At 37.7% G+C, this 13411-nt stretch overlaps 1 protein-coding gene across 2 annotated transcripts in view; it reads right to left on the minus strand.

Moving 5' to 3' along the window:
- Nucleotides 1–2468: 2468 nt before the first annotated feature.
- Nucleotides 2469–13411, minus strand: part of LBR (lamin B receptor) — a 42902-nt gene continuing 31959 nt past the window's right edge. For both annotated transcript variants that reach the window (XM_063441523.1, XM_063441524.1), the window contains exons 7-14: nt 12218–12272; nt 10082–10276; nt 8480–8583; nt 8212–8337; nt 7285–7453; nt 5026–5106; nt 4805–4927; nt 2469–3331 (exon numbers count right to left, since the gene is read on the minus strand). In XM_063441523.1, coding sequence (XP_063297593.1) covers nt 3171–3331; nt 4805–4927; nt 5026–5106; nt 7285–7453; nt 8212–8337; nt 8480–8583; nt 10082–10276; nt 12218–12272 — 1014 coding nt within the window. In that variant the 3' untranslated portion in view covers nt 2469–3170. The remainder of the gene's footprint in view (nt 3332–4804; nt 4928–5025; nt 5107–7284; nt 7454–8211; nt 8338–8479; nt 8584–10081; nt 10277–12217; nt 12273–13411) is intronic.

Genomic DNA, 13411 nt, shown 5'->3' on the forward strand with positions numbered 1-13411 from the left:
CATATATATATATATATATATATACACATACATACATATATATACACATACATACATACATACATACATACATACATACATATACACACAGCCATTGCAGACTTCATCCGTAATGCATAAGAAAAACAATCCTCATACTTACCAGCTCAACACTCCTTTATAAGGGAGGGGTCTTCATAACCTGTTTATGATCAAAGTACTGATTTCCATGTGAAACATTAGTTGGTGGTGGTCCAAACACATGGCTTGTTTTACCATAAAGTTTTTGTTTTTCAAAATTCTTTATTTATAAACTTATAAATGTCAAAGTTTACAATTTAGATTCAATTCATGGAGGTTACAATCGGTATTTAACATTAAACGAACGTTTAACATTGGAGATTAAGCGGCTTGGCACAGATGTTCAGTTCTTCGGTGTGGTTCAGACAGCTTGCGAATTCACTAGCACGTTCATATGTCCAATGTAGCTTAAGGCATATGTAAATTAACCTCTGGTCTGCCACTGTGAAAAGGAGAAATCAAAGAAACAACTGTAATATAGAATAAAAACCAGTAAATCTTGAAAGTCAAGGAGAACCAGTCTTCCTTCCCTGAGTGTGGGTGAAGTGACCTGGTAGAGTAGGGGGGGTTTAGTGGGGTTTCAGGTCTGTCTTCGAGACTCCGTTCCAAAGTCTTGTATGTCGTCCATTGGCGTTTTGGCTTGGTTATGCATGGACCGTTGTGTAGCCAGTGTGGTGTGCGACAGGTGGGTTGTCTGCTCCTCACGTCAAGCCTGTTGTGGTGTGGTAGCGGTGAATCATACTATATTTGGGCCTACATCCTGTTACCATAAAGTATTTTTATACTGGAATAAATTATTTCTGCCTTGGACCTTAGTTGCCTGCCCTAAGACGGATGAGCTGGAACATGAGGATTATTTAAAATTTTCCTCCTAACAGAACAAGTTCTCCAACCCATTGCTTAGAAGTCCAACAGTTTCACTAAATAATGAGTTATGGGATCTTGCAATTCTGGCAGGGAGTAGGGTTTCTTTAATATTTATTCGGACATACCGGCAAGAATTCCTGACACTGGCAGAAAAACTGCTTATTTTCGTATACGACAACTTAAAACGATTAAAGATATGAAAGGAACAAACGTCACAGACCGCTAAGTAAAAAATTATATTTATTCTTCGCATATAAACATTTTAATATTTGGCAAACAAAAGCCAAGTTAAACTGTACAAATCCACAGCTTCCAATGTATAAAAGATACCCTGGAAAATCTCTTAAGGGAATAAGTTGCTGAGAATTGAAAACTATTTTTATAAAAAAAATATGATATATATATATATATATATATATATATATATATATATATATCTCATGATATTAAAGCGATTTAAATTTAAAAATATTTTCACAAAGTTCTGTAGAACTAGTAAATGAACCTAATGCTTAGTTTGGAAGGACAAGGCCCAACAAGGAAGAAACCTGCTACTTTCAATATTCACAGCAAGTGCACTTGGAAGTCAATTCACAGAGAGAATCTTTTTTACAGGGGTAATTATTGGTGCCCTATTTTAACACACTATTAAAATTAAAATGACAACCTTTCTTTACAGATAAAATAGGCATGTCGAATGACCAACCTAGAAAGTGAGATTTGCATGATTATATTATATATATATATATATATATATATATATATATATATATATATATATATATATATATATATATATATATATTACAAAGTGTATTCGAGGTAGAATATGTCATCACATTTTGGTTTAAAGTAATTTTCTGCATGTTTTACTGAATGATTAAATTATACTATTAAATAGTATCCAAATAGACAAAAGGCACTATAAAGAGAAATGTATAAATAAATTGTACATTTTTCAACTCTTTTTACTGTATCTAATGGTAGAGACCTACAAAATAAACATTTTGGACTGGCTCTCCCCACACTGCTAACGGCTTCAACATTGAGAAGGCTCAACCAGTCATAGGAACAAGAATGTTGGGTTTTCATGTATACATTTTTGGATTTCTTGCTCAGATTTCATTACTGAAAAACCAGGCCTATTGCTCACATGGAACAGGCATTAAGCTGAAAGCATTACAGAAGAGTGGCAGGTGCACTTTAAACGCAGGCTACATATCGGCAATTTAACAAAATTTCTTTCATATTTTCATATTTCATGTAAACAGGAATAGACAATGTTCCCGAGTATGCTTTTCACTAGATAAGCAAAAGAAAGCATTAACAAATATACATAATAGCACAGTAAAACCAAAATATAAAAATACACCTTACACCTCACATGATATATTATGATATACATTTCTTCACATATCAGGAAATTCACACAGTGACAAAGCAAACTAAACCTTGTTCAAGGAAAAAAAAAAACAACAACATTGTCTGCAGAAAGTAGATTGTTTAAGCACAATGCCTGTGCCAGTTGTTGGTTATGTTAAAAATAGGTTTGAATCTAACAGACCACAGTTTAGAGTGCGTTAAATTTCAATACGTAAACAAGCTACATATACATATTTCAAAAAATAAAAAAATTAAATTGATTTTCTTTTTAACTGTATAGTAAACACAAGCTACTAAAAATAATGTACTTCTATATTTGCATAAAGCGACATTAAGGACATACAATATTTAGGTAGACAATTGCTGATAGAAATACATTTTTGGATTCTTTGGATTTTAATTCTGACTAAAACTTAAAAAAAAAAATCATCATACACAGACAACCAAAAGTTATCCGAAGAGCAAGTAAAAAAATTGGAACAAACTAAATACTTGTAGAACGCTTGATGTTGAATGAATCACATCACTATGCCTCCTACATATATCTAGATGGTCCCAGACGTGATAAACCCTATATACAGAAGAATGTCAAGCAGAGAATGAGGACATTTTTACATAAATAAGCCTAGCAAACTAGGCAATCTATATCCAGCCTAAGCAGTAAATGGTTATAGATATACAAAATCAATATGCATATCTGCTTCAAATTATAAAACTATACACAACATTTTTACATAATTTTTTTATGGAGCGGGAGAGGAGCAACAAAAATAAAATACTTTCCTTTTGTTCCCTACATCAATAAAATTAAAAACTGTTCCAAAAACGGCATACATGTTTTCTTCCACTGCTCATTGATGTTAATAGATATACTTAACAATGCGGTAAGGCACACGTTGGCAATACGATTCCCAGTCAGCACCATATTTAGTTTTGCATAGTTGTTCATCCCTGATAGTTCGGTGAATAAGGAGACCAGTTAAGAAAATCCCATAAAAATAAGGCAAAAAGTGATCAAAACCTGAGAACAAAAATATACAACAGAACTTTTAGTTTTATATTTTACAGCATAATACAGCTCCCCCCCCCCCCCCCAGTGTCTCATTCCCGCAGCCTACCCCCCGTGTCTCATTCCTGCAGCAATCCCCCCCAGTGTCTCAATCCCGCAGCCCCCCCCGCCCAATTTCAATTTAGCTTTGACCAAAAAAAAATAAAAAAAAAATAAAAAAAAGGCTTTCTAGTTGAATTTAAGCAACGTAAATAGTTTTAGGTGAATAAATCTCTGGTCTAACTATAGAAGTTAGACTAGTTCCTTTCCCATTCTAGATTCACACTTCTAATAAATAATATACATATCAAAAAATAAGATCTATGCATCAAAACAACTTATTAAGATGATGTGACTTCAGTGTATAGTGTGCCTTCAAAATATAAACTAGGAGGGGCGGGGCCTGGACAGCATGGCGGCTGGTCTTGCCTCATGAGAGCTCCGAGCTCAAACTCTGAAATTCAGCCAGATTATAGCTACCCAGCCAGCCAAAAAAGCCACTAATCGGGACCTACCTGCTTCTGGGGCCAGCCGAGGATCCCGGGTCTACTGCCTGCGGGTGCACGGCACATCCGACTGAGCTGGTGGGAGTGAGGCCTAGCAAGGTCACCGGACGGGTGGAGCGGCCGATCCCCTGCTCTGAGAGACCGACACTGTGCCCTCCCAAGTTACCCTCTCAGCCCTCCCTCAACTGTCAATGACGGGACTTCCTCACCTTGCACACTGATGTCAGCCTAATTGGGCCCCCTATTCGCATGCAAAAAGCAGCTGCCTGATACATTTTCCTTGTTTAGCACTCGCTCTGCTTTTTAGGTCCTAACGTTAACTAGATCTCTGCCTTGTATACTAGAATGATATAGAAATAAACAGCCAGCGGTTCTTACCTGTTTTGATTCGACTCAGGAATAGGCTTAACTTGTTCTATGTTTAACTACTCGCTGCCTCGAATGTAGATGGTTATTTAATTTTATGAACCTCTTTACATAACCCTGTATCTACTGTCATTATAGGCTAGTAAAAAATACTAAGACTGCACCTGTTCTACAATTTTACCCAAGCGACTTGGTATGTAATACAGTTGAATAATCGTTAGCACCCTACACGTGTAGTTAGTCAAAATAATCAGCATTGTTGAACCTTTGTCGAATATGTTCATATCCTTACTTATATAAAAAAAAAATGTGCAAGTACTTAAGAATACCCCATTGTTACAAATGTTTCGCTACTGCATGAGGAATGCCGTTGGGGTACCTCACGCCTGTATGTCATTTTGAAATGCACTGCAAAAAAAATAATTACAAAAAAAATTATATATATATATATATATATATATATATATAAAAATATATATAAAAAATTATAATTATTTTTTTTTATAAAACTAGGAAATGTTAATAGAAAACCTGGATGGGGAATGCGATTATACCAATACATCTAAACACTTACCACATGGCAGGCACCATGCCCAGGCCATGATGATATCACCCAAGTAGTTTGGATGACGAACAAATCCCCACCATCCAGAGACCAGCAAATGTTTTCCAGCCGAAGTTGGAATGGTTCTCAAGTCTAGATAAAGACAGAATATAGAGCAAAATGAATTGCAGGCATTCTAGAAGATTATTTGTCTGGTAAATGTAATCATGTGGTTAAGAAGATTTACTCACGAGCAAGCCTTGGATCATCTGGATTCTTTCTGAAGCTGTGCTTCTGTTTATTTGCCCCACGGAATATAATGTAGCCAAGAGCTTTAGAAAAACACAAGGCAACACCATGCTTATATAAATGCTCTATAATTATACATCACATTTGCCATTTTACATTGTATACACACACACACACACACGGCAGGAGGGCTTCCCCATTTACTGGATATCATGTTCAAGAAGTTGCCGTCCTACCTCTCTTTTATTCATAATTCTACCAGGTGGGCCCTCTTTATTACAGGCCTAACTGGTCGCCGGTTTTGGCACAACTCAAACGACTTTTGTATATTCAACTTATGTGTGATGTTTAGTTCTAGTCGGCTTATGTTCTCGACCACAAATTATTTATTTTTAAAAAGTTTACGGGGCACTAAACATGTATAGCCAAGACCATTAAGTGCAGTAGCTTTCAAAGCAACAATTAAATAGTTACCAGCTATGTTGCATGACAATTTCCGCAAGATCTGGGACTTCACACTATATCATATCCCTGTGCAGATCATCAACACAAAATCTTTAGTTTGTTTTTTTTTTACCCCCACTCTCCATGCCCATCTCTATTCTTATTCAAATATAAATCAGAATAACATGTAACTATTGGATTGATATTGTTCTTGTTTGAAATTTTTATAAATTAATAGCTAGACCAGTGGTAGTCAACCTTTTTCTACCTACCGCCCACTAATGCATCTTTTTGGTTGAAAAAATTTCCTAACCGCCCACCAGTTTTCGCGCAAATGCAGAATATTTTTAAGAAAGGAGGGTGTTTTAAAAAAAATAAATGTACGTACATTTATCTTTTTATTTCTACTTAATGCAGGTTTATAAAAGGTTTTTAACTTTATAAAGTTTAATGAGAAAACAAAGTACATTGAAATTACCTTTACTAGTGATTAATGAGATCCTTGAGGTTGATGCTGCGAGACTAAATATTTGATATCTGGTTCGATTTTCGTAAGGAACAAACTAAGGTCTCTTTCAGTGATATTCAGACGACTTCTCTGTTTGCGCATAATATGATTTCTCATTTGTGCGTCAGCTCATCTCCTCTCCCTCCTCAATTCCCCTCCCCACCTTTTTTTCCCCTTTTTTCTATTTTTTAACCTTACTTATAGCAATGCCCAGTAGGAAGGCTGAGCTAGGTAGCCCACTTACTATAGTCCACTATAACAGACAGGGCACACATACAAGACACACATACATACACACACACACACACACAAAGACACAGACAGGCACACACATAGAGACACACATACAAGACACATACAGACACACAGACAGGCACACACACACACAAAGACACAGACACATACACATACACACACAAGACACATACATACAAACAGACAGGCACACATACAAATAGACACACACAGACATGCACACACACACATATAAGACATACATAGACACACACACATGCAGACACACATACAATGACACATACATACAAAGACAAGACACACATATATACAGACAGACACACACACACAAAGACACATACAGACAGACACACACACAAGACATACAAAGACACACACACACACACACAAGACATACCTACAAAGACACACACACACATTATATTTAAGTCACCCTCCTGTTTCCTACCTTTAAGGTGCAGGAGGGTGACTTTTCCTGGGGTCCAGTGGTGGCTCAGGTGGATGGGAGTCAGAGTTCCCACTCTGACTCCTTCTGCTTCCTCCTGCGCGGCTCTCAGTTTTATCCGGGAGGAGTGACCGGGGAATCACTTCCTCCCAGCTCTGTGATGTCATCACAGGGGGCCCGGTCACGCAGTTAAAGCGCCCAGCGCTGACCGGGCCCCCTTACAATCCGCATCCATCGGGTGGCCCTGACAGCATGGGCCACCCGATGGACACTTTGGAAGGCGGCCCCGGCGGTTTACCGCGCGGGCCGGAGCCGCAAATGGTCACAGCGGTACCCAGTCGCACGGGTACCGCCGGCTCGCACCACACTATCAACCTGGAAATCCCTACCGCCCACCTGGAATCCTGAAACGCCCACTAGTGGGCGGTAGGGACCAGGTTAACGAACCATGAGCTAGACAATTCTAAGTGGGTGAGACAAAAACCAAACACCAAATCATTAAAAAGATTATTGCAAGATGCAACAAGTCTGCATTAATGTCTGCAGGAAATGCGCAATTCTAGGCGTTAACTTGCAATATCCATAAGACTAAGAATGGAAGAAACCTACTGTTTAATGCAACAATAGCAGCAGCCGCAGGCCAGGAAAGAACCACTGAGTGATTGACCAAGTAGAACGCTTGCAAACTATAAATGAATGGCACCCACACAAGGTTACCAAAGGCAAGCATAAACCCAAATCCGTCATGTACGATATCCATACATGTCACAGCGCCTTCCTAAAAAGGGGAAAACAAATGAAATATTTATATGAAAATACAGAACACATTTATATTAGAATCTATTTTTCACTCACTAAAGTCAATTGAAACGTGCATAACAGACAGGGCAAGAATATCACTTCTGTCAGAATGAATAATACAGGCAAGTCCAGACTACACAAGACAAGACAGGAAGTTAAAATGTGTATTAGTGTGGAGCATGGCTTGCTGACATCACTTTAAATGCTCAGGGACATCTGGAATTAATTTCAAACTATCCATACATTAGAGGCCATTTAAACAGTCAGGGATACACTCAATTACTGGCTCCTAAATTAATTTTTATAAATAGGGCTGTATCTTCATTTGAATTGAAAGCCTACAAGAGATATCCTATATCTCTTATCTAGGTGTCTTTGCATTTGAAACTATTACCACCACCTGTGGAGTACTAAACTACTGTATGTACTTTAATGGTATTCTTAAAATCTGAAGATGCAGCAATAGATTACATAATCGCAGACAATCTTAGGTATTCACTCTGTAGCAGTGAGAGGTAAAGGAGTTTTGAATAAATGCCAATTGATTCAATGCTTCCCCCTTAGAGCACAGAGTTTTATTCAGAAAGTGAAAGTGCCTCACTATGACAGCCACTAAAGTGAATGTAAAGTGAATGAAAAGGTTCCCAACACCATCGTATACCACTAAATCAAATCTGAGAAGTTGTGCTCCACTTGTTGGTCAAAGAAAACAAGAATTGCTATAGCTACAATTACCTCATTCCACAGGGCATGTGCGACGTACAACAGTTGAAAACTGTTAACAAGGATCATAGGCACAGATGGCACATCATTTTCCTGAACACGCATTTCAGCTAAGAGCATTATGCCATTAATAAGTACCTAAAGAATAAAAATACAAACATGCATTTAATCCTTTGACGGTCTATTTCAAAATGTTACGTAACACAGGTTTTAGACAAACTGGGGTTTATTGCATGATGGGTTTAAAATAGGGTATATATTTTATGGGGGGCAGACTTACCCAGGCAATTAACCCTGGACGAAGTGCAAAGAAATATTTCAAGTCAAAACTTCCAATATGAGGGTTTAACTCACGGCCCATAAAAAAGTGATATATGAAGTTTCCTACAAAGGAAGAATTTTACATACATAAAAAAGATGCTAGTCCAAAAAATAAAGACCAAAATCAGCTTTTTCCAATATAAATACATCACCATAGTAACCAATAAAATTGGTTGAGAGAATATGAGAATGAATGAATATATGTAAGTATTTCTGATTAACTGGGTTTTGAGAACCTGGTTTGAAGTTTTTAATATCTATTATTGTAAAAGTTAACTTATATAAGAAAGAACTGGGAGGCGTACACGTCTGTGCGTCTATCACGATACTATGCCAATCAGCATTTCCTCAGAGATAAATCGACCCAATGTGGACCAATCAGCGCCATCATGCCAGGTGTGAAGATGCCAAATGTCTGTCCTGCAAAAATTGCAGGAACACAACTAGAATGCCCCTCTAGGGGTTGTCTGAGTGACAGGCACTACAGCTGGCTTTAGGAAGAAATGTAAACACCCCTATTTATAAAAAAAAAAAAAAAAAGTTGCAGGGACAGGCTATATGCCCCATAAACAATATATTAAACTGCTGTGGTTCTGATGCTTGTGGTGTCCTTTTAAGGAGGAAGTAATTCTAGTGACCGTCAGCCTCAAATCTAAAAAAATATTTTAAATGGAAACAGGTAATAGATGCCCCTAGAGGCATAAAGTACATATAGGTTGAGAGAAATGGGGGTACTCCTGATCTGTCAGTCCGGTTAGGAACCCCCCAAATGTAACCACAACAGTACCCTAAATTGCCCTGGACTAACAGTTTAGCTCGCACTGTGGGAGTCTAAACTCACTGCTACTTCGAGGCATCTATTACCACCAGAGAGATTGCTCTATATACACTATATAACCCCAGTACATATGTGCAGGTGGGTGCGTTTTCACTCTACAGAAGTGAGCCATTTTTAGTGCATCTCCTACACACATTTGCCTGCATTAGTGACTAGTCTTTTGTTCCTTTTGGCACCATAACCACTGTCAGGCACTGAACATCCCTACCACTATTTCTCAGATACATGCCAACGTTCTGACGCTACTAAATCCACCTCTTTCCCTGATTTCTACTGAGAACTAGACTTGATTCCGCCCCTTTTACCTATATATTTAGGGTCCATATTCATCTTTATCTTTAACCTATCCGTAGGTTCTATACGTTGTATTTAACATACATAGATTTAATCACAACATACATAGATTTAATCACAAATACTGTTTTTAATTATTTTCACTACACATCAAGTGAAGTTTCATATCTTTCTTGAGATCCAAAATAAGCTTCTTGCAAGTACGTCACAGTAGCAAGCTTGTATTTCCTTATGTGCACCAAGATGAATGCTGGATGAGCCCACACTAATCAAAACCCTAACTTCTAGAGAATTTAAAAGCAGAAACACAATGTTTTCATGAAAGTGCCCTTCTTTTTATAGACCATAACACTGAACTATATGAACATACTCTAAAACTAAGAATTGCTAAAAACCATTCAGGAGGAGGGTGGGGACAAACATTCTTACCGGCATTCCCTGCAGGAGAAAGATCTTCTTTTGGTGCTCTATGAGAACGTGCATAAAGATAGATACTGAGCAGCGCAGAGATAATTGTGCCAGCAGCCGCAAATTGTAGATAATGGTCGTAGACATAAACAAAGTTGAACTTGTAGTAAATCATTACTCCTACAATTACTGAACTCAGTAGTAGAGCCCAAAATCCTGTAAGAGTTAAAATAAAATCAAAAACAAAACATTGATCAGTGTAATTGAAGTCAATGCTACGAATTTCATAAAAACGTGCTGGACAGGGGTTCATAGGAGAATTAAAAAGGAAAAGGAAACATCATTTACCATAATGAGAAACTTGGACAATGTCAAGGAACAGGACCCGTGAGCACTGAATTACAATTATTTATATAGCGCTAACATATTCTGCAGCGCTGTACAATAGGTAAAACAAGACAAACCATTGTAACACATTTGACATACGATAACAATAGTTGAAGTGTTTCTAGCCCAAATAAGCTTACAATCTAAAAGGATGATGGACAAGTATACTGAGAGATATATCTGAAAGGATGGAACAGGTGTTTGAGAGGAGTATAGTTGGGTAAAGACTAGAAATTCATGCATTTTGTTTTTAGCACTGCATTGTGAGCAACACTCACCCAATCTGGAGGGAATTCCTCTCCCCCATCCCTCCCAAAGAATTCACATGGCTCAGTAGCCTATAATCGAAGCAATGTAATGGAATGATCAATGGAGTAGTGGACTGAATCAAGCAGCAGATGCCTAAGCTGATGACAGGACTATGCCGTCTGTCTGCATAGTGCAAATTGTGAAGGGTGGCAGAGAAAGATTAAGTTGGGGTTGCCTTGTGTGATTTAAGCTGTCTGCATAGTGCAAATTGGAAAGGGTGGCAGAGAAATATTAAGTTGGGGTTGCCTTGTGTGATTTAAGCGGTCTGTCTGCATAGTGCAAATTGGAAATGGTGGCAGAGAAAGATTAAGTTGGGGTTGCCTTGTGTGATTTAAGCTGTCTGTCTGCATAGTGCAAATTGGAACGGGTGTCAGAGAAAGATTACGTTGGGGTTGCCTTGTGTGATTTAAGCTGTCTGTCTGCATAGTGCAAATTGGAAAGGGTGGCAGAGAAAGATTAAGTTGGGGTTGCCTTGTGTGATTTAAGCTGTCTGTCTGCATAGTGCAAATTGGAAAGGGTGGCAGAGAGATTAAGTTGGGGTTGCCTTGTGTGATTTAAGCTATATGACTGTTTATTCTTGTTAATGGGCATCTGTACATTTTAATTAGTATAAAAACAGAATTATTTCAACTTCATGGGAACTGTATAGGGAAAGTTATTTGTTGTGCAATTGCAATGCCACAGTGCACAACCAAGTTCCATACAGAAATGTTTTATCAAGATGTGACGAGGACACTGGCTGAAGAAATTTAGGTTGTGGTTTTCTGCAGCTCTAACACATATGGGATGAGCTGCAATTCACACAGTAGATCTAGCCCAATTGTCTAAAATCAGTGCTCAGCCACACTAATGATCTTGTGGCTCATTGGGAGCAAATGCTTTATGCTAAGCTTTGCAGGATGAATGAATTCTATAACATAAGCATAGAGGAACCAAACTCCCCATAAATGCTCATGATATTGAAATGAGACTCAATGAGGAAATGTTACCATTTTTTTTCCATTATACCAATGTAGTTTAAATAAATAGACAGCTTTGCCCAGCGCCTACAAACCCATCATCGCTACTAAATGTAGACAGATATATATATATATATATATATATATATATATATATATATATATATACCAGAGCACCAGGTAATTTTTTCTCATTATTGAAGTTGGAGTGCAGGGGTTCTCTGGATTTGTGTGTGTGTGTGTATATATATATATATATATATATATATTTTAAAAAAAAAAATTTAAAGAAGTGAAACTACCCAATTTGGAGTATAAGATGCAAAGCATTTCTTAACATTTATGTTTTGGCGGTTTATTCAGTACTTATTTGAAACATGCAAACATTACTCACAAAGTACATTTAAAACAAAATAGAGTTTTCATTTTAGGAGGGAAGAAAGGGAACTAAAGGATGACACTTTCTCACTTCACTACTCAAAGTTTCTCCAAGAAAACATACCATTAAGTCTATAATGCAGCTTCTTTCCATTCGCAAGAGGCAGACCGACAGCAATCTACAAACAATCAGAAAATCAGTTAATAACCTGAACACAACTGATATCCAAAACAACCAATTTAAAAAGAACACACTATTTCTCTCAATGGGTGGTCAGTGAAAGTCAGCTGACGCTGTTAGCCTATTACGGACTGTAAATTCCTCAAACGGCAGTACATAGAGAAACGAAGCAGAACTGCAGGAGCCCCATCTTCAGAGTTAAAATGCTGCAAATCCATTAAACTCCTGAAGATAACATGGAACCCAGACACTCCTGTACCCGTAACAACTTAATTGAGTTTTGTTATGGGATAGGAGTATTCTTTTAGCAGAAAGCTTAAAAGGTTAGAAGCAGATTTTATATTATTTTGTAGGTCTCTGTCAATCATTTTCTGCACATGATAACTATAATTTGTTTTTTAAAGGGACACTAAATACTAAAAACACTTACAATTATTGATCCTTTCACTCGGGACCCTGTGTAACCATTATTATGCATCGACTTATTGTACTTTAATCCAAAATCCCAGGAGTTATAAACTGTAATTACCTAAATAGGCATGTGGCACTTAGCAACATCATTATTGATCCCATGTATGAAATTGAATGGGATTTAACTGTGTGGTAGAATCAACTTGAATACCTGGATGACTTATAGTGACCTGCAAGTGCCGCAAATGTTTTGCTTGTACCATAAATAGAATTGTTTTCTTTCTCTATGGAGTATAGATATGTATTATAGGTAATGTTTGTATAAATAAAAGGAGACCACACAATAACCAGACGTCATCCAAGACTGATCAAGTTAAAAGGTTAGAAAAGGTTAAAGTTTGTGTTATATGGTTATGAAATTATGGTTGGAATCCCCTTAAGCTTTGAAAAAACGCTGGACGTCCCCAACTATGCATAGGGAGGCTAGCGCCACCCAAAACCCCATAGAAAAGCATTGAATAAGGTTTTCCTTTGAGAAATCCAAATGCGAGCACGGCCATTGGCGCTCATGCGCATTAGGACTCATGTGCTGGCAGAGATGGAGAACCCCTAGCCAGCGCAGAGGGCCTAGTTCCAGGACAAAGGTAAGTGACAGGAGTGTGGGAAGGGTAATGAATCTACTTTAGTGTGTAGATCATGTCCCTGCTGTTTCACTGAGCGATTCTA

The sequence above is a fragment of the Pelobates fuscus genome, chromosome 2 (genome assembly GCF_036172605.1).
Source record: "Pelobates fuscus isolate aPelFus1 chromosome 2, aPelFus1.pri, whole genome shotgun sequence".
NCBI classification, from domain to species: Eukaryota; Metazoa; Chordata; class Amphibia; order Anura; family Pelobatidae; genus Pelobates; species Pelobates fuscus.